This window comes from Schistocerca americana, chromosome 4 (assembly GCF_021461395.2).
Source record: "Schistocerca americana isolate TAMUIC-IGC-003095 chromosome 4, iqSchAmer2.1, whole genome shotgun sequence".
In the NCBI taxonomy this organism is placed as follows: Eukaryota; Metazoa; Arthropoda; class Insecta; order Orthoptera; family Acrididae; genus Schistocerca; species Schistocerca americana.
The window spans coordinates 819,517,478-819,544,651 of NC_060122.1; the positions used below are offsets into that span (position 1 = coordinate 819,517,478).

Below are 27,174 nucleotides of genomic sequence, written 5' to 3' on the forward strand. Positions count from 1 at the left end.
GGTTTCATTGATAAGGAATGGAAGAAAAATCTACCTCTGAGTCAACCATTCGAAGAGGATTTTTTGTTCTACCTTAATAAAAGATTACTGTGGGATGTGTAAACTACGTTAGCAGGATCAGTGGCAGAATACACTGAGCAGCACAGTGGTTTTTAAAACAGATTGATCAGGTCAAACAAGAAATGTACGCCCAGTAAAACACGGAACAGGAATATAACATGTAGTATGGGAATTCCTGGAAGCAGAAATGAACAATCAACAAGAAGATCACAATCAACATGGGGACAGAATAAGTGGGGGTGGTCTATGAGCTTGGCAGAAACGCACACAATACAAATGAGGGCATGAGGCACGATGCAGAACTTCCAGCATGGCAGAGGATATTGAATGCTGCACTGGTTGGATGAAGACAAGTACCAAACACACAAAGAATATTGGAAGGAGGAGATTGTACTCAGGAGTCAGACAACTATGCATAGCTCTAGAACAGACCCAATCTGGAACTGGAAATGAACAGTCAGCACAAATACTAGTAATTCATACGGAAGAAATAAAAGAAAAACAACAGGAACTGATGTCAGAGATCAAAGTACAGGAAAAATATGAGAGGTGACCAATAACGAACATAAAAATCGAGAATTTAAAAGTGCAAGCCATTTTAGATGCAGGAAGTGACATATTTTCTATTTTCAAAAATTTATATGGAAAACTATGGGAAAATGGACACCAATTAGTAAGTTTTCCCATAAATGGATAAAAAATATTAAGTGCAATCGGGGCTATAAACAAATCCATAAAATGCCAAGTATTACTGGATGTGGAAATAGAGGGAGAAATGTATACAATGGAGCATTTGGTAGTGCCAAATTTGTGTGTGATGAGTGCAAACTGGATGATGGAATGTCAGATGGAGGTTAATTCTGGCGAAAACACCATGAAGATTCAGAAGATAGAAAGAGAGCAAAGGGTTACATTTAAAGAGAAGAAGGCTGTACAGGATACTGAGGCATTTGACAAGCATATATTGCACTATGACTGAAGAAGACCATGGGAAGCAGGAACAAACAGAAATACGGCAGTTCAAAACAGCATCTAGAAGAAGAAGAGGAAGAAGAATGAACAACTGAAGAACAGGAAATTATTCAGAAAATTGCAATAGAAAATAGGTATAATACAATAAAACCACTTAGCCATTCTACAATTTGAGTATAAATAAGTATTTTCCAGGAAACTGGGTGTAACAAAAGCCACACCAACCATACTTTAAGAAACTGTACCCAACACAGCAAGTCATGAAAGCTGCAGTGAGGGAAAAAATACAGAGGATGTTTGAACTGCGTATAACAGAAAGGTCTATTATCCTATATATAATAGTACACTGTTTGTAGTAGGCAAACTTAATGAGAAGTAAGAATCAGGTTAGATGCATGGAAAGTAAACTGTATTTTTGAACCAGAATTGGACTATGGACTATCCAGGAAATGTAGAAGAGGTCCTGTAGAAATTTAAAGGAACTACAATATTTAAGAGCGTGAATCTACCATCAAATCCAGCTACATGAATTTCGATGGTACATTGCATTCCTCTATATTGGTAGGTGCTATCAATATAACTTTCTACTATTTGGACTAAATATATCTATGTCTGCTTTCACACAGACGTTGGATATCATTTTACAGGATCAACTTTTAAGCAAAATTGCAGTATATGTAGATGATAAACTAATCACTTCAAGTTCATGAGAAGGGCACATGGAAACAACTGAGGAAGTATTAGGTCATATCAAGACAGCAGGAGTGTCTGTGAATTTCATAAAAGGAGCATAAAACTTCTTGGCCACATTATAACAGAGTAGAGTATTGTACCTGGCATGGACAAAGTGAAAGAAATTTGCATTTTTCCTACGCCTAAATGAAGAAACAATGATGCTTGATCATTGAACTGCAATTTTTACACGCCGCATGGTATTAGCCGAGCGGTCTAAAGCGCTTCAGTTGCGGACTGTGCGGCTGGTCCTGGCGGAGGTTCGAGTCCTCCCTCGGGCTTGGGTGTGTGTGTGTGTGTGTGTGTGTTTGTCCTTAGGATAATTTAAGTTAAGGGGCTCCGGAAAGGCTCAAAATCATGAAAAGTTCAATTTTTACTTTTTTGCGTTTTCTGAATCTGCAGACTATTACCTTTTAATAGATATATAATTTATTCAATTCCGAAGACTACAACTATTTTTAAATTTTTTTTGAAATGTGTTCTACATGGGCGTGACCCACTGTGGCGCTGTTAAACTGCTGTCAAATGGTGTTATTATTAACGTCCGTGTTCATCAGGTACATTTTAGTGATGTGAGTTAAAGTATGTGTTGTGGCTAACCTATTTTCAGAGATTTAGCAGCACCTGAACTGTTGAAAAGGTGTATTCACGAAAAAACTCAAAACCCCAATGAAAGTGTAAATAGTGTTATATGGTCGAGAATCCCCAAGACTGTATTTGTTGGAATAGAAACACTTCACTTTGGTGTGTATGATGCTGTTGCGACTTTCAATGATGGCAACATTGTAAGGTGCAAGGTATTTAGAAATATGGGAATGAAGATAGGTTCTAACATGGTACGAGCGATGCTTGCTTTAGACAAGGAACGCCTTCAGGCTGCAGACAGGACTGTAAAGAGTCTAGAAATACAAGCAAGAGTAAACAGGAGGAGGAACAAGAGGAAGCTGGAGGAGGAGTTTGCAGAGGATGAAGATAATCCATCCTATGGACCTGGAATGCACTAAAAAGTTAATCCAATCTTTGTCGCTCGATTCCCAAAATTTTTATTTTCTCATACTAATTACATGTTTTCTAAGGATCTTCCAAACATATTTGTTTCAAACTTTCAGTAAAGGTTACACAGTACCTTCTGCATAATTTAACACAGCCTTTTTCCAAAAAACTGTATATTTTTGAATATATAAATAAAAAATTGCAAAAAAATGTTGTGAATTTTCATTACAAATGAAAAAAAATCATCTTTAATAACTGAACTAAAATTTTGTAAAATCCCTGTGTTAAGTTGTAGCCCATATTCCAATAAATAATCTGTAAAAAGTTCAACTTCCTACCTCAAATACTTTGTGAGGAAAGATGTAATTTATAAGCGTTATTTTAACATTGCAAGTATAGGGCGTTCCGGAGCCCCTTAAGTAGTGTGTAAGCTTAGGGACTGATGACCTTAGCAGTTAAGTCCCATAAGATTTCACATACACACGATTTTTACAGACTTTTGTTGGGGACCAAAAGTTATACAATGAAAGTTTGGAAGGTAAAAAAAAAAAAAATAATAATAATAATAATAATAATTCGCAGTGGACACAATAGTGAGAGAGAGTTTTCGATGAAATCAAGCAAAAACTGAGTCAAGCAAACAGCAGGACAAAAGTGGAGAGAATGAGAAAGGGCTATTTTGAGAAAGTGTATATATCTAAGCAGATATTGACAATGGGATGCCATTCACATCAAAGGTATGGAAATATACATCGGAGAGGAACAAAGTAGGGTCCATATATATATCATAGGATAAAGACTGGCAAAACTTGTCAAAGAGGGAGGAGGAGCAGACAGAGCTTCAGAGCAGTCTCTTGTCTTTGGGGTGGGAAACTGCCTCTAACGGTGGAAGAATTAGCAATGATCAACGGCATGATGATGTAGAAGGCAATGGAAACCACTGCATTTAAAGACACATAACATGTATCCCCAGGAGGTGTGGCCTGTAATTGAAAAATTGTCATGACGATCTCTCCATTGCCAAAAGATTCCAGAATAGTCAACCATTCAGATCTCAGGGAGGGGACTGCCAAGGGGGAGGTGACCATGAGAAAAAGACTGAATAACTCATGAAAGGATAATGTTCTATGACTCGTGGTGTGGAATGTCAGACACTTGAATGTGGCAGGAAAGCTACAAAATCCGAAAAGGGAAATGTAAAGACTCAATCTAGATATAGTAGGGGTCAGTGAAGTGAAATGGAAAGGAGACAAGGATTTCTGATCAGATGAGTATAGGATAATATCGATAGCAGCAGAAAATGGTATGAGGGTTGTACTAAAAGTAAAGTTTTCATATTTTTTACAAATAGAAAACATTGTTTATTGTTATTAACTTATACATTGTTGAAAAGCTTACACTTTTGTCTATTTTTCAACATAGTCTCCATTTTTTTGGCAGACTTTTGAAGACGGCTCCCCACCAACCTGTTGAGGAAGCATGTGACCTCTGCTCAGACTTTGTCATTGCTCTTGAAGCGTATGCCACCTAAGTGTTCCTTTAGCTTGAGGAAGAGGTGATAATTGCTGGGGACTAAGTCTGGTTCACCACCACCAAAGAAATTCAAACAAATGCAATCAGCAGGAAAGGTTATGCTCACTGTGTTTTGGGATCGTAAGGGGATACTCCTCATCGATTTTATGCAACCTGGTATGACAATAAACTCAGACAGATATTGTGAAACATTGACCAAACTCCGGTGAGCCAGAGAGGATGACTGATGGAGGCAGTAGTGCTTCTTCACGACAACACTTGACCCCACGTCGCTCATCAAACACAGGAGCTTTTGAAGAACTTTGGGTAGACTGTTATGCCCTATCCTCCACAAAGCCTGGACTTAGCCCCGAGCGATTATCATCTCTTCCCCAAGCTAAAGGAACACTTAGGTGGCAAACATTTCAGGAGCAACGATGAAGTCTGAGCAGATGTCACACGCTTCCTCAATGGGTCAACGAGAGCGTTCTTCGACTTAGGAATACAAAACCTGGAGCACAGTCTTCAAAAGTGTGTCGAAAAAAATGGAGACTATGTTGAAAAATAGACAAAAGTGTAAGCTTTCCAATGATGTATAAATCAATAACAATAAACAATGTTTTTTATTTGTAAAACATATGGGAACCTTACCTTTGGAACAACCCTTGTATAATGGGAGTAGGATTCGTTAGGAACAGAAAGGTAGGGCAAAGAGTGTGTTACAGTGAACAGTTCAGCGATAGGGCTGTTCTTGTCAAAATCATAGCTGTGTTGGAAAAGTACCAGAGCTTCAAGCGCTGATAGAAAGCACTGAAGCTGAAATCGTTATAGGAACAGAAAGCTGGCTAAAGCCGGAGATAAATTCTGCCGAAATTTTTACGGAGGTGCAAACCGTGTTCAGAAAGGATAGATTAAATAAAGTAGATGGTGATGTGTTTGTGTCTATTGGTAGTAGTTTATCTTGTAGTGAAGTTGAAATAGATAGTTCCTGCGAATTACTATGGGTAGAGGTTACACTCAACAGTCATACCAAAATAATAATTGGCTCCTTCTACTGACCCCATGACTCAGGTGATATAATAGCTGAACGCTTCAAAGAAAACTTGAATCTCATTACAAATAAGTACCCCACTCATACAGTTAAAACTGGCGGAGACTTCAATCTACCCTCGATTTGTTGGCGAAAATACATGTTCAAAGCCGGTGGTAGACAGAAAACATCTTCCAAATTGTACTAAATGCATTCTCTGAGAATTACTTTGAACAACTTGCATGCCTCACCCAGAAAAACATGCCACAAAACAAATGAATAATACACAGCTACAACAACACATAACGGTGGAGAAAACTCTGCCCACGTCTGAAAATTTATAGAAAGTGTGTTGTCAAATGAACATAAGTCACAGAAATCAGCGTATTCACCTCGCCAAAACATTTGAGAAAACACTACAACATCAAAGCCACAGGTTACACACAAACAAACATGATACGTGCTCATTTCCATTCGTAAATGCATAATAAACAGAAAAATAAAAATTATGTTTTGCTGTTTGCAGATGACAAGTTGTAGATCGTTCAGCAGACTACCTACCAACATAAATACCCAGTAGCTTCACGTAAGGTATGTAAACTAATGCATACATCCACTCTTTTGCCAATTAAGCTATAACTAGAACTCTAAACACAAGGTAATAAACAACATACAGTGCATCAGAGAATTAATACATATTTCAACTGTGAACTGTAAACAAATGATGAATAACATTTACAACAATTATTCATTCACAATTGGAAATATTTTGTACCAAAAGTTTCTCCAAATGTCAATGTGTAACAACAATTTTAAAGTAAGAAAATCATATGACCCACTGAAGACAGCACAAAAAGTGCTGAAACATGTCTGGGTAAAAAGAAACTAAAAAGGTGCCTTTACATATGTCTGCTTGTGTCTGTATATGTGCGGATGGATATGTGTGTGTGTGCGAGTGTATACCTGTCCCTTTTTCCCCCCAAGGTAAGTCTTTCCGCTCCCGGGATTGGAATGACTCCTTACCCTCTCCCTTAAAACCCACATCCTTTTGTCTTTCCCTCTCCTTCCCTCTTTCCTGATGAAGCAACCTTGGGTTGCAAAAGCTTGAAATTTGTGTGTGTGTTTGTGTTTGTTATTGTCTCTATTAACATACCAACGCTTTCGTTTGGTAAGTTACAGAATATTTGTTTTTATATATATATTTTTTCCACATGGAATGTTTCCCTCTACTATATATGTGAACTACGACATATATGGGAATTAAGTTTTCTATATCCTGATTAGCGATCCCATTCCCATAGTGGTGACCCCGCATTTCGTTCGTGTTTTGCGTCTTCTGCGCCAGTGTTTATGCAACAGGTTATACGCACTACGCAATGACCACGCCAAACAATGCCTTGTTCGAAGATGTGGAAGCACAACTCTGTTCAACCAACGCCATGTGCTAACCTCATTAGTTTCCAACAGTCGACAACTATGCAGTTAGAGCGAACAATGGACTCAGGCTTCGCGTAACCAGATTATGCCCATCTGACAGTGAAATGTGAGCTCAAAAATATTTCTAATTGTGTCTCTTCAAATCGAGTGTTTCAAGAACAAAGTGATCTCCATTCGAACACGTGTTTAGCCACCCACCAGCATGCTACATCAGTTATTGTTGGGCCATGTGCAATGCCGCCATTACTACAAACCATGCCGGATCCGTTCCCCGCACGTGGTGTTCCAGTTGTATCTAATTTACATGTACAGTTCAGTGTTTCACATAACATGGACCCCTTACCTCACCTCAGTGGCCTGCCACACACACTACAGGCATGTTATGCATCAGATAGTTTCCACATGGGTGGCGTTCTCAACCCCCGTCCGCCCCCACCTCACTTGCAGGGGTCCCCGTTTTTGGTCAATCAACCGCCTGCCACTCCCACAGCCCTGCCTGTATTTGCCGTGCCGGCCTCTCGCCCTGTTCCAGAAGCAGGTCATTTCCATCCAGCACTCGTCACTCATGGTCCAGTTTCCGGGCCCCCCCTCGTGTGCTGCCCATCCGCCCATTTCCACGGTACCATCCGTGCCTGCCGCGTCGTGTTTTCGTGACACACAGTCAACTATCCCAGCTGCTGCTGCTGCTGCTACTACAGATTCGCTCACCTGGTTTTAATCTGGGCCTACCATGTCAGCCTCTGACTTAACCTCAGTTCAGCCGCTACCCCAGGAGTCACCGAAGCAGCCGTCATCACCCCCTCCTGGTCGCCTGCCGAAACTACTGTCCTTACACGTGGACAACCTGGCATCATGGTTCGCGCTCATCGAGCATCTGTTTGAGTTACATCATGTGTCTGGTGACAACTCAAAGTTTCTGTGCCTCGTCACACACCTCCACAACCATCCGGATTTGATTTGTGACCTGCTCCTTCGCAACTGCCTGCACCAAAATATGAGTTTGCAAAGAAGACTATAATGGAACAAGTTGCCTGCTCACCACAAGAGTTAATAATCAAGATTCTCTACGAGGAGGACGGACGGGGTGGGGGTGGAGGGTGTGGGTGGGGGGTGGAGGGGGTGTGAGGGAGGACACGAAGTCACTTCTACGAGCTGTCAACACATCGACGTTAACCTACCTCAGGCTCAGTAAAGGTTACGGTGACCCCATCTCCTTCTCTACATTTTCCATGGACGTGCTACATTGCCGACATCAATGAACCAATCCTCGGTATGGATTTTTTGTCTTATTACGAACTATCTCCGAATGTCGTACAGGGTTCAGTGCTCCACCATACTACGAACACTCACATACCGTCACCAGCACCTACGTCCAACGCTCTGTTTCCACCACAACATATGATATCATACGCGAGTGCTCCATCCTCATGGGGAACATTGTGACCTACGTTACCGACCTACTGTCAGAATACAACTTGGGGATGTAACTCTGCCAGGACAACAAGAAGCTGAAACAACGCATCCATCCACTTACAGTGAGCTCGTCGCAACTCGTACCTTGCTTCTGCAACTGCAGTCCATGGTGCTGCCACATAAACAAAATTGCTCAGCTGAGCGTAGCTTGAACTCTCACTAGGTTAGTCCACAAACTTTACTTGCGTGTGAAGTTCCAACCCCACCATCGCACTCGCCTTCTCCAGTGCCGTGTGTTTCAAAAAGTGCTGCTAATGAGAGTTGTGCGCACGCTGCGACCATGCCCACCTCTTGGACAGCTACCGCGCATGTTGACAAACATTCCTCCTCTCTCACTCACCGGCCACATGACCCAGCGGCCATTGTGGCCCCATGTGCAATGCCAGAGGTGCTCTCGCTCGTGCCGGTTGTCCAGTGCATGGTTAACAGTGGACAGTCGCCGCCAGTTCCCCTTCGCTTGGTGCTACGCGCACACCCACTCCCTCCATACAAGCGCATGCCGTGCTTCCGTAAGAGACATGTGACTTTTGTGCTACCTTTCCCCACTCATGCTAACGGCTACACCTCGTTGCGCCCTACTTGTCCGGAGGACTCGGTGCCAGGACCTTAACCAATCTCATGTGCAGTTCTCAGTTTCTTCCATCACTGATGGAATGACACACAAGATAGTTACCACTGCCGGCCCTCCTATTAGGCATAAGGTCCGATGCCTCAACCCTATCAAGTTGTGCGCGGCCCGGCAGCAGATTAATGAACTTTTGGTGGCAGGTATTCCGCAACCTTCAGACAGCAACTGGTCTTCACCAATCCACCTCGTCCTCAAACATGACAGCTCTTTTCGAATGTGCGGTGGTTACAGATGCTTAAACGCTCGTACGATCATAGACAATTATCCAGTGCCAAACATCAATGACTTCACTCATATGTTACCTGGCACCACAATTTGCAGTGTTATTGTCTGTAAATGCCCCTACCACCTGATATCCGTGGTGCCGGAAGACATTCCTAAGACGGCTATTATCACGCCACTCAGTTTATTCCAATACCACTTCATGCCATTCGACCTAAAGAACGTGGCAACGTTTCATTGACTCTATCTTGTGACAGTTCGAGTTTTGCTTTGCTTATCTGGACGACAATTCTCATTTTCAGCAGCTCAGTGGAGGAACATGAAAATCATCAGTCTACGGTCCTCCAGACCACCAGGTGTCAGTCTCCTTCCTAGGTTACACCATCTCCACTGAGGGAATACAGCCTCCCAAATCTCGTGTGCAGGCTATCACGTCTCTGCCATCCCCAGCTACTTACAAAGAGTTACACAATTTCCTTGGCACCATCAATTACTATCATCACCATCTGCCTCCTGCTGTCGCTGTTCAGGCACCCCTGATGGATGCGCTATCAGGCAAACAAACTTTTGGTATCAAACCCGTCTCTTGGACTGCTCCGATGCTAGAGGCCTTCAAGGCTCTGAAGACTTCTTTAGCTCACACTCACTGTGACACTCGCCCACCCCGACCCCTTGGCCAAGTTATTCATCACTACGGACGCCAGCGACATCACGGTGGGGGCAGTGTTGCAACAACGCAAGGGCGACACGGTGTCTCCCCTTCATTTCTTCTCGAAGAAACTATCTACGGCTGAGAGAAAACATTCTGCATTCAATAGAGAGCTCCTTGCTGTTTACAAGGCAATCAAACATTTCCGCCCCAACATCGAGGGATGTTCGTTTTTTGTCCTCACAGATCACAAACCACTGGCAAAAGCGTTCTGCAACCCACCTGAGGATCCACCCCCTCGACGTTACCGTCACTTTGACCTGGTTTCTCAATTCACAATGGACATCCGTTACATCAAGGGTGCAGATAATGTCACTGCAGATTTCTTCTCATGGATCAGTGCTGTTTCCCACATCATTGATCTTTCCGATCTTGCCTCCCTCCAAGCTCCTGATGAAGATTCTCTGGCTCTCCTATGGGACCCACAAACATAGCTTGTTTTCACAAAGGCCAAATGTCCTGGTGTTTCCGATGAGGTGTGGTGTGATGTGATTCTTCGACCGGCACCCTACGCCCTTTGCTCCCACCCGAGCTGCGCCGACAGTTTTTCGACGCCCTGCGTAACCTAGCCCAGCCGGGCGTTCGAGCCACCACACGTCTTGTGTCAGAACGGGTCTGTCAAACCTGAGCATGCAGCTGCGTCACTTGCCAGCGCAACAAGGTCAGCCGCCACACCTCTGGCCAGTGGAAGTGTCTTAAGAGTGTTCTTGGAGCCACCCTGTAGCAATTCTGGATGTGTGGGGTCTCGAATTGTCCTGCTGGTATAGCCCAAGTCTGTCAGAATGCACAATGGACCTGAATGGATGCAGGTGATCAGACAGGATGCTTACGTACTTGTCACTCATCAGAGTCATATCTAGATGTACGGGGGTCCCATATCACTCCAACTGCACGTGCCCCACAGCCCCACACCATTACGGGGCCTCCACCAGCTTCTACAGTCCCCTACTGACATGGAGGGTCTATTGATTCGTGAGGTTGTATCCATACCCATACGTGTCCTTCTGCTCGATACAATTTGAAATGAGACTCGTGCGACCAGGCAACATGTTTCCAACATGAACAGTTCAATGTTGGTGTTCACAGACACAGGCAAGGCATAAAGCTTTGTGTCATGCAGTCATTAAGGGTACATGAATGGGCCATCATCAAGGGTACATGAATGGGCCTTTGGATCCAAAAGCCCATAATGATGATGTTTTGTTGAATGATTTTACGCTGACCCTTGTTGATCGTCCAGCATTGAAATCTACAGCATTTGCGTAAGGGTTGCACTTCTCTCACGTTGCACATTTCTCTTCTCTTCAGTCATCATTGGTCCTGCTCTTGCAGGATCTTCTTCCGGCCAAAGCGATGTCAGAGATCTGATGTTTTACAGGATTCCCGATATTCACGGTGCATTCGTGAATTGGTCATGCGGGAAAATCCCCTCAGAGATGCTGTGTCCCATCACTAGTGCGCCGACTATAATACCATATTCAAACTCACTTAAATCTTGATAACCTGCCACTGTAGCAGCAGTAACTGATATAACAGCTGCACCAGACAATTGTTGTCTTATATAGACATTGCCAACCACAGCACTGTATTCTGCCTGTTTAAGTATCTCTATATTTGAATATGCATGTTGTACTACTTTCTTTGGTGCTTCAGTGTATATAAACAATAATAACAGTATATACTGAATCTTTTCATAATAGCAATTTGTTTAATTGGTTGAATCTTATAACCAGAACCGGATGTCAAACATGAAGACACATACTAAGCTGGTGTCTGATTTATAGTCAACATGTAATGAAATCTGACTGCAATTCTAAGTTGTCAGAGTTCTTGTTTACCACACATTGACATTGATCAAGATTTTAAGACAATTTCATCTAGTCGGAAGTTCAACGAATACAATAGGGCAGATGTTAATTCATTTCAAACACATGTACGACCAAACTCTCACACATGGTGACCCTGAAGTGAAACAAACCTTGAAGGAAAGAAGACTAAACTGAAAATTAAAAATCAAGAAGACAAAACTAATTACAAAGATTCTTATCAAGAGAAGAAGACTGATATGACAACAGTTTGCTCCCATCAAGAAAAATGATATAAACCACTTTAAAAAAAAAATTTTACAGTTTACTGGTCATTTATAATTCATCTGACAGTTTAATCCAGAGCAAATCTTGATTTATTTGCTAACTTTACTTGTTTGCCATCTCCGACTGTCTTTCCACTGTGTCAAGTTGTTCTAAGCATGCCAATAAACTGTTAACTTTTGTCCAATTCTTTCCTATTAGTTTTTCCCTTACTCTATATGATAATTGGTTAATTCCTAACCCCAATAAGCGTTCTTATATAACCCTGGGTTCGGGGTGGGGCCGTGGAGGGGTGAAGTGGACTGCGGTGGTTGTTGTGGGGTTGTGGACCACTGCGGCAGCAGCAGGGATGGAGCCTCTCCATCGTTTCTAGGTCCCCGGTTAACATACAATACAATACAATACAAGTGTTCTTCTCCTATTGGATCATCTAACTACTTTGCCTTGTTAATGTGCCACTCTACAAAATCTCTACAGCTTTCCCATGAATTACTGTTATAAACTTTGTAACTTAAAAGTTAAAGTCATAGTTTATTTTGTGCACTTTGTTCTAGTATTTAGATTTGAAAGCAGTTCTGAAATCACAATAAGCTGTAAAATCTTCTAATTTTAGCACGCCCTGCTGTGCTGTGTCACCTGTCATATGGCTAGTCACAAATCGAATGTTATTGTAATCTCTCCAAGAATCCAGTAACACATCTTCAAAAGATTTTAGAAATGGTACGGGATGGATGTCTTCTGAAGGGGTAAAATTTGGGAATTTTTAATTCAGTACTTTATTTAGTATCATCACAATTATTGTTTACTATCCTACTCTTCATTAACAAATTCTATTGATCTTTTGTCTCTTCGTCAGTCAATGTGGCACCTATTGAGCACAAATTTTTTGGTAATGCAAGTGTTCTTTGATGATGGCATGCACGGAGCCGTGGCTAATGCCAACCTAAACATAACTTTTATCCTTCGTAATTCATTGGTGTCCCTGGATAAGGCCATCAATCCGCTCCATCATATCATGGGTAATGGCTTAATGGGCCTGTCCTGTGTGCAGATTGCCTTGTAGTGAAGTGCCCCCTCTCTGAAATCTCCTCTGCCATTCGTGCACACACATCAGAGACATGCAGTGTTCACCGTACACAGCGGGCATGTGATTATGAAATTCGCATACTAAAGCACTCTCAGCCACCAGGGAACAAACCACACCTCTGTGCTCTTCCTTGCTTGCCTGCTTGCCAACAAGTGGACGAACACACTAGACCAGTCCACCAACAACCAAGATCAAAACCTAATAACTGTGTGCACCTATGATGTGACACTATGCTTTTCCCCTACCACAGCAGTGACAGCATCAAAACATAACAACAGTGGGGCCACCAGTCACACAGACTGTGTACTATGGCAGGTGTTCAGTTTTTATTGGAGTGCCCCTTACACGTCCTGAGTTTCGACTTTGTCAGTGCTATTGAAGGCATTTTTTCTGTGTTAACTTATCTCTCATTTTCATGTAACCTTGCAATTTCTTTTGAGTTCAGATTTTATCTGTGTGATATTCATTTCCCCCACTAGATGCTGAAGGATGAACTTCTAATTCCTGAAACTTTACTTTTCATTTCAGAATATGATGATTTTAACTTGGAATATAGTGTTTCAGTCACTCTGAGTGTGACAGGTCACTCTGAGTGTGACTATCACAGTCTAATAATGTTTCTTGATTAACCAGGCACTGAATCATAAAATAGATTCTAATACACTATAACTTAAGAGTGTGAATGTGCTGTTTATACCTGAAAATAATGACCCTTCATACCTCCAGCAGATGTCAAAGGCACTGGGGTGCAGGCTATGCTAAGGAGATTCATCACTGATAAAATTATGAGAGAAAGTACGCGAGCGCGCGCGCGCGCACACACACACACACACACACACACACACACACACACACACACAATCCTGTCATAGTCCCAAATCATCAATGTGTCTTTTCATGATTAATTAATATTATATTTGATACTTGTATGTCTCAGTGGTAGTGAGATACTCATTTCATTTCACAAATTTCCTTCTTTCTTTCTTTCATTCTTTTCATCACTTTTTTTAATTTACATTTCCAATTTTTCTCAGTTTTGAGTCAAATACTGGCTACATATGACATATCTCTTCCAATACAGTGATTAGAATGTCAGGACCTTATAGTTTCTCTCTAAGGACTCAATAAAAAGGTTAATAAAAGGTACTGAACACCCCAACTACACATAACTCTGTAGTTAGTCCATCAAAGACCTTCCTACAAATATATAGTGTCCCAGGTGCACTCAGACATAGCAAGCAAAATTTGTTGTCATTTTTCAAACAATTCTTGAGCCAAAATATGTGACAAGGAAATGCAGTACATTAAAACAGTAAAAACTTCCATTTTTAGCCAAACTCTATGTTTCCTCTTAATATCTAGGTGATTTTAATTTCTAGAAAATAAATGATTATGGCTTGTTATTATGTTCTAGTTCCTTATTAATGATTACTAATTGTAACAGTCATCATATCTTACATTTGACAGAAAGGTTGCATTTGCTGTTAGCTTCTCCTGCAGAGTTGATTGCCACTACTTTATACTCCCCAGCATCATCCAAATAGGCCTCCTGAATGATTAATGAACAGCGATCACCTTGGAAGAGTAGCTGAATATCTGTTGATTCTTTTACTGGTCGGTCATCGTGATACCATATCACCTGTAAATTTCAGATTCAGAGTAAGAGGTTAAAAAGTCCGCTTAGCATTTATATGATAATATGATGAAAACTGAATATTAACCATGCAAAGAAATACTGAATAGTAGATAGAAACATAAATAAGACATTAATGACTTTTCCTTTGTCACAGCAAATGCAGGAAGAGAGAGCTCCTCATTTTCTGGCCTAATTGGGTTCGGTTGAACCACAGTGTAAATAAATTTGGATAACACTATAGTAAGCCATACTACTAACTGTAAGTCTTTTGGTTTGACATGATTTGGGGAGCATGCTTTTCAGTGTTGCTGCTGCTTGATACAGGTAGCTGCTTATGAAATCTTTAATGCTTAAACAGACCTCTCACTTCATCCTCCATAAAAGTCTACTTACAGCAAACAATCGTGTGGACACACAACTTCAGCATCTCTGTATCAGAAGCCAGAAATCTAGAGAAGTGATCAGTTGCTCAGGCAACACTGATGTACAAACATTTGGTTCCTCTAATAATACATACACAGAAATTAAATGTAGTCCCTGGAGTCAAACATTACCGATTTAATAACCTGTTGTACTAACTTCAAGTACGCAGTTGAAAGTTTAATTGTTGACAACAAAATTATGTTGAATTCAAAGTGACAGTATCACCCATATTTCATATAGCTACATTGGATATAATTGACTTCATGCACAAGTAAGCAACTATTAATAAACAGAACATTTCACTGACTTATATGTTATACTGAATAGTTCGAACATCACATATTACCTCTGGTTCTGGTTGTCCCACTATCACACAGTCCAGTCTTGCTCGTTTTCCTTCAAATACAATAATGTCTTTCAGGGGCACCTGGATGGATGGCTTAGTTGGTTCCATGTCACTTGCAAGCTCAGAGTCTGATGTTTCAGTTGGTAGTCGTCCTTTCACAGATACATTGCAAGAACTTGATGCCTCACCTGCTATATTCTTGGCCGTCACTACATAAATACCAGCATCTTTTGGAAAAGCTTCTGTTATGACCAGTGTTGCTTTGTTGTTTTCATACTGCACCTACATATAACAAACATACAATAAATTTCTTCTCCTACTGCTCAATTCGATCATGTGCACTATGAAAGAGAGCTAATTTTCATAAATGATAACTTATTCTGATGTACTAGTTGACCTAGAATGTAAAGATGTAGCACAAGAATCTGTCTATAGCAAACCAGTGAAGAAATTATGACTTCTCTTACAATATGAGAGGAACAAAATGATTATCTGGTGCAGTACAATCCCTCTTTTCTAATTCTCTAAATCCCATGCCCCTCCCTTGGGCAGATTAATTCCTTTTTGTTAGAAGCAGGAATGACATGAAGTTATACTAACAGTCATTCTCTATTTGGTTTTCAAAAACATAATTTAGATATGTCAGGCACTAATGTGAATGCAGACTTGCTTAGTACATCAATTTACAATTAAAATGCTCATAATATTCTACAAAAGAAACAAAATGAAATCAACTAAATTAGAGCACCTCATTAGAAAACTGTGTTTTCTTTCTGAATTCATCTCTCTGTGATAGATAAGTGTGTCATCTGTATGTTAAGCCACAAGGTCAGTAATTCAGAAATTTTGTAGCCTTACCACATTTCATTTCATATTATACATAAGTATTACTTTTCACACGTTAGAAACCCATTAAAACTGGAGAAAATAAAAGATTTTTTGCAATTGATTACATGTAAGCTACACACAAAAATTAAAAATAAATGTAATCTGTGGAAATCTCCATGAAACTCATAATAAATGTATTTTTATCTCGCCCTGTTTATGATCACTGAAATGAATGAATGAATGAAATGAAGTAGGTCAAAGTAAATAAGCGATTCATATCTACAATATATTGGTACTCACAGTTCCAGTCTTACACAGTGTAAATATTTCTTAATATTTTATTGCATCTGCTTCTCACTATGGCATTTTGAAAGCATTACACCAATAATTTTATTTAAAAATTACACCATTCATTGCCATTTTATTATGAAACCCCATAATGCCTCATCAGCTTGTTTGCAGAAATGAAAGATGTGATAATTAGGTGGACAATTGTCACCAAAATCCTATGGAATTTCATGTAGTGGTATTATCATAGTATTAAAACACATTTTGCACTGTTTAGTGTTAACAGAATGTCCAATCATTGATCATGATTGTTGATTACTCAACAATTTATTTACTGACTGGTGAAAAACCAATATTGCCTTTGACTGTAATTAATTGTGCATTTATTTAGTATAGGACATTGCGAAAATGATAGGAGCACTCAAGCGATTTTTTTCTTTTTAGTCATAAAACAATGGAACACGTGAATGTGATTTTTGTATTTCAAAACCAAAATTACATTTTCAGTGGTCCAGACATGCATAAAAGCTTGAAAATAAATGTGAGATCAGCATTTGCAAAGAGTGAAGAAGACAATGACTCATAAACATGGAAGATACTTTCCATACACAGAAATAAAATTAAATTTTAACATATACAAATGTTTATAGTGTTATAATATGATCTTCAAACAATAAAATGATGTTTCCACATGCCAACACTAGAAAACACAGGAGTGTTGTTACTTGCAAATTTCACTGAACACATTTTCAAGTAGTACAAATACTATGCAATATGTTCAAATAATTGTAAGGTTATTTGTGAAGCATAAGGTATCATCAGTTAATGCTCTACTTTCAGCCAGTACTGACAAATTATGCAATATCTTGGTAACAAATTATGTGAGGATTCAATGCATTCTAACCTACCAAGGATTGTGTGAGGAGTCAGCAGAGCAGGAGAAGCAACTGCAGCCAGCTGCCCACCATATTTCACTGCTGGGCTACACTCTGTGCACAGTCCATTTATTTTTAGCCAACTGTTAACTTGTGTTGGAGGGGACTAGTGGGCAGCATTTCTGTTGATTTGAACTGTTTCCAAGTTAAACAAAAACTGCATGGGCGTGGGCATGAGGCATATGGCAGAGTCATGAAAAGACAGTTTCTTTGTATTTCCCAGATGAAATGGCAGATGGTTTTTTATATGTTCAGCAATTGCAGCATGTGTGATAAAAGTGTTTAGGAAATATATAAACTTGTTATCTGAAATAAGTGTTTTTCCAAGTGCTGTTCAGGCAACAGACTTAGAGAAATGTTTTTCCATTGAACAGACTACTGTTGTAAATATACCATTGACTATTGATTAAATTCCTTGACAACACCATTTGAGATAAGTGTGTCCAATTACCTGCTGCTATAATGGGAACAAGTGGATCAGGGTCATTACCAGTTTCTTTCCAGCACTGCGTGTCTATGTCTGTGCTTCCAGATTCTTTAGCTACTGCTATGTGGTTTTCCTATTCCCCACCCATTCCTTTTTAGTAACAAAGAATGTTTTATCAATTTTTACTTTCATGCTTAGCTAATATCATTTATTAAGAACAAAACTTACTTTTAAGTCCCTAGTTTCTTTTACAGGCTTATTATTATGAGACCAACTAATCTGTGGTGAGGGGAGTCCAGTAACTTCACATTCCAGTTTTATCTTCTGTCCAGCCCTAGCCATAACATTTGTTAATGGCACAATGAAAGCAGGGGTTTCTGTAGGTTCAAGAGCTGTGAACACATCAAAATACATGTAAATAATAATAAAAAGCAACAGTTTCAAAGTTCATTGTAATTAACAAATGTCATGTTTATTCATTCTTGCCTGTAAGTTAAGAACAATAACAAACACTTGAAGATACTGAATAAATTAGTGCAACTACAATAACGAGACAAATTTATTTTCTCCTTGTTCCACAAAATAACTAACATGCAAGGTAATTTTTTTGTGACATTCAATTTGTTTGTGATTTATCTGGTTGCAACTGAAAAATCATGATGGTTTTGCCTAATTTTTGCTCTTTTGACTACTCAATTGATAAAATTTATGGCTGACATATCTTCATATTTTTTCTTCTCTACAGTACTGGTAGCAACAATCTTTCAAGATTCATAGAAAGTGAATATATGAAAACTGTTCATTAATACAAATGTTGAGCTGGAGCACTGTGTGTGTGTGTGTGTGTGTGTGTGTGTGTGTGTGTTTTAACTGCTCTGGATGTGTTAACGTGTGTGCCTTTGTACCTGTCCCTGTGTGCATCGAACGTGTTTACGCGTGCCACCAGTCCTTCTACCTGGTACTCTGAACGTCTCTACATGGGCATAAACACATTCAGAGCACACAAGGACAGGTACAAAGCTGCGTGCGTAAACACGACCAGTGCAGTTAAAGAGTTAAACAAATCCTTCACATGAAATATAACAGTGATTACTATAAAACATTATACATAGAAAGAAAATTATTGCAGCAGTGGTTTGCATTAGATCATGTGCGCAGTAGTATTTCTACATTTAGAATTACAACTTGAAATTAATTTCTTTCACCCCTCAATAATTTGGAGCACACCGCCGAATTTCAGCTGAGTATGCATCATGGAAGTTTATTTCAGGTATTCTATTATTTTAAGTTTAATTGCTTATTCCTGTGACAATACCCTTTTAACACTCTTGGTTTCTCTAAGTTCATCATGTCTTTGGCTAAATTTTTACCTGTATCCTATTTGTGACCCTGACTGAATAGAATTTATTCACTGAATATGAAAACATTGTAGTAGTATTCTCTCGGGCTATTTCTTCTTACAAACACACAGTATTTGTTTACTTTTTTACACATTTCACCCATGAAAGTGTCTTAAAATAGAAGAAAAGATAATCTTCAATTAGCTGATCATTCATAAAATAATAATTCATTCCAGCCTGTGTTTCAAAAAAGTATGTTTCTTCCCAGAATACTTTTCACAAATACAGTTGTTAGAGTAAAGGACAAGGACAGTGTTCTGCTCATGGGTGATTTTAATGCCAGGATTGGAAATCGAACAGAAGGGTATGAAAAGGTTATGGGTAAATTTGGAGAGGATATGGAGGCCAACAGGAACGGGAAACAACTCTTGGATTTCTGTGCCAGTATGGGCTTAGTAATCACAAACTCCTTTTTTAAACATAAGAACATTCACCGGTATACTTGGGAAGGTAGGGGAACCAGATCTGTCATTGACTATATAAAAACAGATCAGGAATTCAGGAAGGCTGTGAGGGACACACGTGTATTCAGGGGATTCTTTGATGACACTGATCATTATTTAATCTTCAGTGAAATAGGTATTGTGAGGCCAAAAGTGCAGGAGGTCAGGTCCATATGTAGGAGGATAAGAGTGGAGAAACTTCAGGATAAGGAAATCAGGCACAAGTACACAACAGTGATCTCAGAAAGGTACCAGTTAGTTGAATGTAGTCAATTACAGTCATTGGAAATGGAATGGACAAGGTACAGGGACACAGTACTAGAAGTGGCTAAAGAATGTCTTGGAACAGTAGTGTGTAAAGGTAGGATGAAGCAAACAGCTTGGTGGAATGACACAGTCAAGGCAGCCTGTAAAAGGAAAAAGAAGGCGTATCAAAAATGGCTACATACTAGAACTCAGGTAGACAGAGAAAGTTATGTTGAAGAAAGAAACAAAGCCAAACAGATAATTGCAGCATCCTAGAAGAAATCTTGAGAAGACTTTGGAAACAGGTTGGAGACTTTGGGTCAAGCTGCTGGAAAACCATTCTGGAGGGTAATTAGCAGTCTTTGAAAGGGAGGTAAGAAGGAAATGACAAGTATTTTGGACAGGTCAGGAAAACTGCTGGTGAAACCTGTGGATTCCTTGGGCAGATGGAGGGAATATTTTGAAGAGTTGCTCAATGTAGGTGAAAATACGATCAGTAATGTTTCAGATTTTGATGTACAATGGGATAGGAATGATGATGGAAATAGGATTACATTTGAGGAAGTGGAGAAAATGGTCAATAGATTGCAGTGCAATAAAGCAGCTGGGGTGGACGAAATTAAGTCGGAACTCATCAAATACAGTGTAATGTCAGGTCTTAAATGGCTACACAGGATAAATGAAATGGCCTGGGAGTCAGGACAGGTTCCATCAGACTGGACAAAAGCAGTAATCACACCAATCTTTAAACATGGAAACAGAAAAGATTGTAACAACAACAGAGGTATCTCTTTAATCAGCTTTGTGGGTAAAATCTTCTCAGGTATTGTTGAAAGGAAAGTGCGAGTATTAGTTGAGGACCAATTGGATGAAAATCAGTGTGGATTTAGGCCTCTTAGAGGACCTGATCTTTAGCTTACAGCAAATAATGGAGAAGTGTTATGAGTGGAACAGGGAATTGTATCTATGCTTTATAGATCTAGAAAAGGCATATGACCGGGTTCCTAGGAGGAAGTTATTGTCTGTTCTACGAGATTATGGAATAGGAGGCAAACTTTTACAAGCAATTAAAGGTCTTTACATGGATAGTCAGGCAACAGTTAGAGTTGACAGTAAATTGAGTTCATGGTTCAGAGTAGTTTCAGGGGTGAGACAAGGCTGCAACCTGTCTCCACTGTTGTTCATATTATTTATGGATCATATGCTGAAAACAATAGACTGGTTGGGTGAGATTAAGATATGTGAACACAAAATAAGCAGTCTTGCATATGCGGATGACTTAGTTGTGATGGCAGATTCGATTGAAAGTTTGCAAAGTAATATTTCAGAGCTAGATCAGAAATGTAAGGACTATGGTATGAAGATTAGCATCTCCAAAACGAAAGTAATGTCAGTGGGAAAGAGATATAAACGGATTGAGTGCCAAATAGGAGGAACAAAGTTAGAACAGGTGGACAGTTTCAAGTACTTAGGATGCATATTCTCACAGGATGCCAACATAGTGAAAGAGCTGGAAGCGAGGTGTAGCAAAGCTAATGCAGTGAGCGCTCAGCTACGATCTGCTCTCTTCTGCAAGAAGGAAGTCAGTACCAAGACTAAGTTATCTGTGCACCGTTCAATATTTCGACCAACTTTGTTGTATGGGAGCGAAAGCTGGGTGGATTCAGGTTACCTTATCAATAAGGTTGAGGTTACCGATATGAAAGTAGCTAGGATGATTGCAGGCACTAGTAGATGGGAACAATGGCAGGAGGATGTCCACAATGAGGAAGTCAAAGAAAAACTGGGAATGAACTCTATAGATGTAGCAGTCAGGGCGAACAGGCTTAGATGGTGGGGTCATGTTACATGCGTGGGAGAAGCAAGGTTACCCGAGAGACTCATGGGTTCAGCAGTAGGGGTTAGGAGGAGTCGGGGCAGACCAAGGAGAAGGTACCTGGATTCGGTTAAGAATAATTTTGAAGTAATAGGTTACCATCAGAAGAGGCACCAATATTATCACTGAATAGGGGATCATGGAGGAATTTTATAAGGGGGCTATGCTCCAGACTGAACGCTGAAAGGCATAATCAGTCTTAAATGGTGATGATGATAATGATGATGATGAGTATTTATTTTCTTTCTGGTTCAGTCTATTGGCTCTCATTCTCTTCATCTTCTGATGAATTTTTTAAATATAATACTGATGGATCAACAGAAGATTTAAAAATAAAATCAGTTCATTTAACATTACAGATTTGAGCTTTACATTTCAACAACCATGAGATATTTTTCAATCTCAGAAATGGCCAAAACATCAAAGTCAGTATGTGTAAACATGTCTGGGAATTCTTCATCAGAAGTGTCTGGCCTGAATAAGTTAATACGTTAGAGATGGTAAAAGAGTTAAGGTGCTACAGAGTCTTAAATAGCAGGGACAACATTTCAGCGACATCCAGAAGTAGCACAGAAATTTGCAGCACACTAATTTTAAGCCTTGCTTATCTATATGAGTTAAAAAAGGAATAGACCTATAACTAGTTCCAGACTTATCTTAATATCATATTATTACAGTTAAGAAAAAAATGTGCATTATTACATAGAAAATTTTCAGTGTAGTGGATGTATTGTATGACCTGCTTTAAACACACAGGAGGACAAGTTTTACAATTGCAATAAATAGATAAAATCATTTCCAAGCAAAATATAGATGTGTTACTTACGTTCCACAGTGAGACGAGCACAGCAGCTATCAGAACCAAGTGGGTTAGTGGCACGACAACTGTATTCAGCTTGATCTTCTAGAAAAACTTCCTCAAATCGCAGTAACGCTTCTCCATTATTGAATGTTATGACGTAATCTGGAGAAGCATCAACACATGTTCCATCCTTGAACCACTGTACAGTTGGCAATGGAATGCCTTCAACATGGCAGCGTAGTTCATGGGAAGATCCTTCACGAGCAGTGCTGTTTTGCAGTGGCTGTGTGAAATGTGGTGGGGACAACTGCTCCTCAGGTTCAGCTTCTGTGGGCACCACAGGGCACATATCTGAAGTTATAATTTGAAGTAAAAACAACAAACCATACGCAACAAAATGGATAAATCCTTGCTTTATAAAATTTATGTAAACAATAAATATGCTACAATTCCTCCATTCAGGGTGAAGGGACACTTCTTTTACTGGTAAAGTGAATGCAAATGCTACTGCAGGCAAAATGAAACAAGTCGATTTCACATGGCATTTATGAACATAAGAGTCCCAGTACAGAGTACAGTTTTAATCTGTCATGAATTTTCACTGAGGAACATGACTAAAACTGGCATGTGTATCAACAGAATATCTTCACACAGATGATAGAGTTTCTAGAAACAATATATTTTGATGTAATGCCACAGATCTTGATAGTTGCTGCCTACATAATCCAATAACAGAATGAGTCTAAAAGAAGGTAGAGAGACTGTTGTCATCATGAATACAAGTTAGAGACTGAGGCTATGCTGAATCTAGCCAATGAAATTGCGTTGCAAGATTTTGTCTGAAATTATTGCTGAATCATGGGCAGGCAGTGTAATTTTAGACACCAATAACTGGGTCAGCAGATATAGAAAACTTGTGAAACTGTTCTTACAGCAAAAATCATATTCTTTTGCCAAAGTTCCAACACAAGGATATCAAAACTGCATCATGGAAAAAATTTTTGATAAATGATTATGAATCGTAATGTAAAGATAAACTCTGCCAGTTCACTCATTTTGAAAAATATCTACAACAATGAGAGAGATAAATATGTTATTAGATTAGTTGCAATGAGTGAATTATTTTAAGAAATACGCATGAAGAAATGGCAGTGGAATATATTTTTAATTATGAACTCCATTTCACAAGATTAAGTACACTGCTGCCCCTTAAAATTGCAACAGCTTGAATGTGGCATGCAGCAAACCTTAAATTGGCCCGAAGGGCAGTGCATGCTACCATATGCAAATGATTAGCATTTCAGTGCAACTGTGTTCTGGACTGGGACTCATGTTCATAGATGCCATGTGAAATCAAATTGTTTCATTTTGCCTACAATAGTAATGTAATCTACATTCTGTATATGAGAAGGATTACACAGTATGTTTCACATTCAGAAACAATACTTGAATGTTGTCTCATTCTGCACATATCTTTTGTCAGAAAGTTGCTTCATTGTTCTAGCACTTATTTTTTGCAGATGGTCATTGTCTTAACAAAGCTGCTAGGAATATAGTGTCAGTTCTCAATTATAGCATGTACACTGAATTAAACAGACCACTCACTTCCAGACATTTTGTAATTTACAAGATTTTGATAATCGCCACATTAGTCAGACTGATTTTAAGTTTATGATACATAGTGACTTTTAAATGTTACACACCTTTGACTGACAGTGTTGCACTGGTCTCTGCTGTCCCTGCTGCATTTGTTGCTTTACAAGTGAACTTGGCTGAATCTTCTGTAAATGTTTCTTCTATAGTTAGTGAACAGTTTCCATCTTTAAATGTGGTCTGATAATCTGGGTTATTCTGAATTGATATTCCATCTTTATACCAGATCACTTCTGGCATTGGTGTACCTGTTACACTAACAAAATAATTCCAGATTACGTGAGAACACTCTGCATAATGAGATGTTACACACTGTCCAATCATATTAATGTGACCACCTGTCAAAAGCCTGAAGAACAATCTTTTGCATTGCAGACTGATTCGAAATGTGCAGGAAGAGTGTCAATGAGATTCTGGAAGGTACCGAAAGGGCTGTTGAGCCACATCAACTCCAGTGCACAAGGTTTCTCGATTACAGCTCCATGGTGTGAACAGCCTGATCGATGTGGTCCCACAGAACTGGGTTTATATACGACAAGGTTTGTAACAAGGGGAGTACAAAAAACACATCTTGGCACTCTTCCAACCATGCACATACACTGTGAGCTGCACGACACTTTGCATTGTCCTGCTGACAGATGCCACCATGCCGAGGAAAAACAAACTGCATGTAGGGTTATATGTGGTCTGCAAGAATAGTATGATTAGATCATCCAGGAAATGCCACAAAAATGTTCCCTAGACCATAATAATCCCACCTGTTGCAGCGTGTTTGCTGTAAGAGGTTTCACGCCATACACGCCAACAGCCATCTGTCCAATGGAGCATAAAAGTGATTCATCAGAAACAACCAGCTGTCACCACACAGTGGACATCCAGTTATGATGTTGGCCTGCAAATTCCAGTCTTTGCCTCCCCCCCCCCCCCCCCAACAAACAGCAGTCAGTAAGGGTGCCTGAACCAGGCATGTGCTGTGAGGTCCATATGCAGCAGCGTTCACTGAACAGTCACTGACAAGACACATTTGAAAGCCCCATGGTTCTTCTGGGCAATCAGTTGCATGTCTATTTGTCCATAGACATCTACACAGCTGTCATTCACCCCTGTCATCTGTGGCCCATGGTGCATCACAGCTTTCTTGGCACCGGTTTTGGATAGTGCCATTTTGCTATGTACAGTATACTTTAACCACGGCAGCAAGCAAACAGTTTACATACATAGCCATATCAGAAATGCTCCCACTCTTGGCCCAAAAGCCAATAATCATTCCCTTTTGAACAAGAAAAATCACTGCATTTCCACATTACGACAATGACTGCACTGTCTTCTGCATCCTCGCCCCCCCCCAACACATTTTATATACCCTCCACTGTCAGTGCTGCCATCTGCTATCTGTGAGTGGTTGTTGCATATTGATGTCGAACATAGGCGGTGGTTACATTAGTGTGACTAGACCATGGATATATTAAAATTAACTCTTACTTTTTACAATATTTAATAATGCATATCCAGTATTTGTGATTATTATGCATACATGCAAGGAAACATATAGCATGAAATAAACAGTGCACAACTAAAGATGTTTTACATAAAAAACATGTCAAAATAATCTCAGCAACTTCAGGTTTATCTCTGATTACCTCCAGAGACTAGGAAATCAAAACACTTCATAAAATTTAAAAGTGAAGCAGTTGTTTATGATTGATTACTGGTGTAACAGTGTTTGTGTTGTTTAGTATTTGACTTAAAATATTTCTGTCTTGTCTAGGCTGTATTCTCACACCAAAGACTCAACTTATTACTGGCAGAAATTCCCATAGTTACTACTATCAAATATGACAAAATTCAACATAATATGCATTCTACTGTTGCTCTTGGAAAACAGAAAAGACAACTGAAAAAGAAGACCTCAAAGCTTTTGCTTTTGCTGATGCCCACAGCATCTGGGGAGAGGTGGAAATGGAAGGTCAGTGGAGACTGCATTACTCAAATAAAAAATTTAAGAACTCAAGTTGACTGTGAATAAGGCTAAGACAGTGTCAAATGAAGATGATTATGACGCTTGTACCTTGTAACATCACACTGGAAGGAGAGAAGGTTGAATGTGTGAAAAGTTTCAATTATCTGGGTAGTGTCATATCAAGTGATGGAAGTGCCAAACTAGAAGTTTTAGACAGAGTAGCAAAAGGATCCAGCTTCTTCCACCAAGTACGAAACATCTAAGAGCTAAACAGATCATGCATAAAATCTGTCCCCCATCAATCATGACATACAGTATGGAGACCTGTGTCATAAATAAGAGACAAAGAGTGAAATGCAAGAATGTGAAATAAAAAACCAGGAGACACAGAAGCAGGAACAAATATCTAGGAAGACCCGCAGATGAACTTGACCATGGAGAAAAGAATGAGTGCTGTGAGATTGAAGTGCTTAGGCCATGTGAAGTGAGTGCACCAAACTCGAACTCCACATCGGTGTTGGGAGCTGGAGGTACCAGGATACAGATCGAGCGGGTGGCCTAAGACGAGATGGGCAGATAAGGTTAATGAAGAACTCAAGAGGAGAGGAATAATGTGGGATGTAGTGAAGAGAGAAAAGCTGTAAAAGCTGTACCAGGACAAAAATCAATGGAGACTTGTCTTCACAAAATTCCTACCTGGCTCACAAGAAGGAAATCCTCATGATGATAATGATGATGATGGTGAAATCAATGAATCGAGTATGGAATGTAAGCTTATTTTCCAATGCTTTCATCACAAAATTCAGCCTTTACACATATAGCAAATGATACTGAAGTCAAGCATTTGAGAACACCTATAACATGGACAACCAGAAAGTTTGAACAATCGATTTCATATAAGCACCTTACCCCATTATGTATTGTTAATGATGATATATTTTGCCTTGTACAAATTTGAATTACCTT

At 39.6% G+C, this 27,174-nt stretch overlaps 1 protein-coding gene across 3 annotated transcripts in view; it reads right to left on the reverse strand.

The window, feature by feature from the left end:
• LOC124613951 (muscle M-line assembly protein unc-89) overlaps positions 1–27,174 on the reverse strand; it is a 722,488-nt gene that overhangs the window by 120,357 nt on the left and 574,957 nt on the right. For all 3 annotated transcript variants that reach the window (XM_047142722.1, XM_047142721.1, XM_047142719.1), the window contains 5 exons: positions 24,299–24,504; positions 22,620–22,922; positions 18,057–18,220; positions 15,351–15,632; positions 14,404–14,584 (listed from right to left, as the gene is read on the reverse strand). In XM_047142722.1, the coding sequence (XP_046998678.1) occupies positions 14,404–14,584; positions 15,351–15,632; positions 18,057–18,220; positions 22,620–22,922; positions 24,299–24,504 (1,136 nt within the window). The remainder of the gene's footprint in view (positions 1–14,403; positions 14,585–15,350; positions 15,633–18,056; positions 18,221–22,619; positions 22,923–24,298; positions 24,505–27,174) is intronic.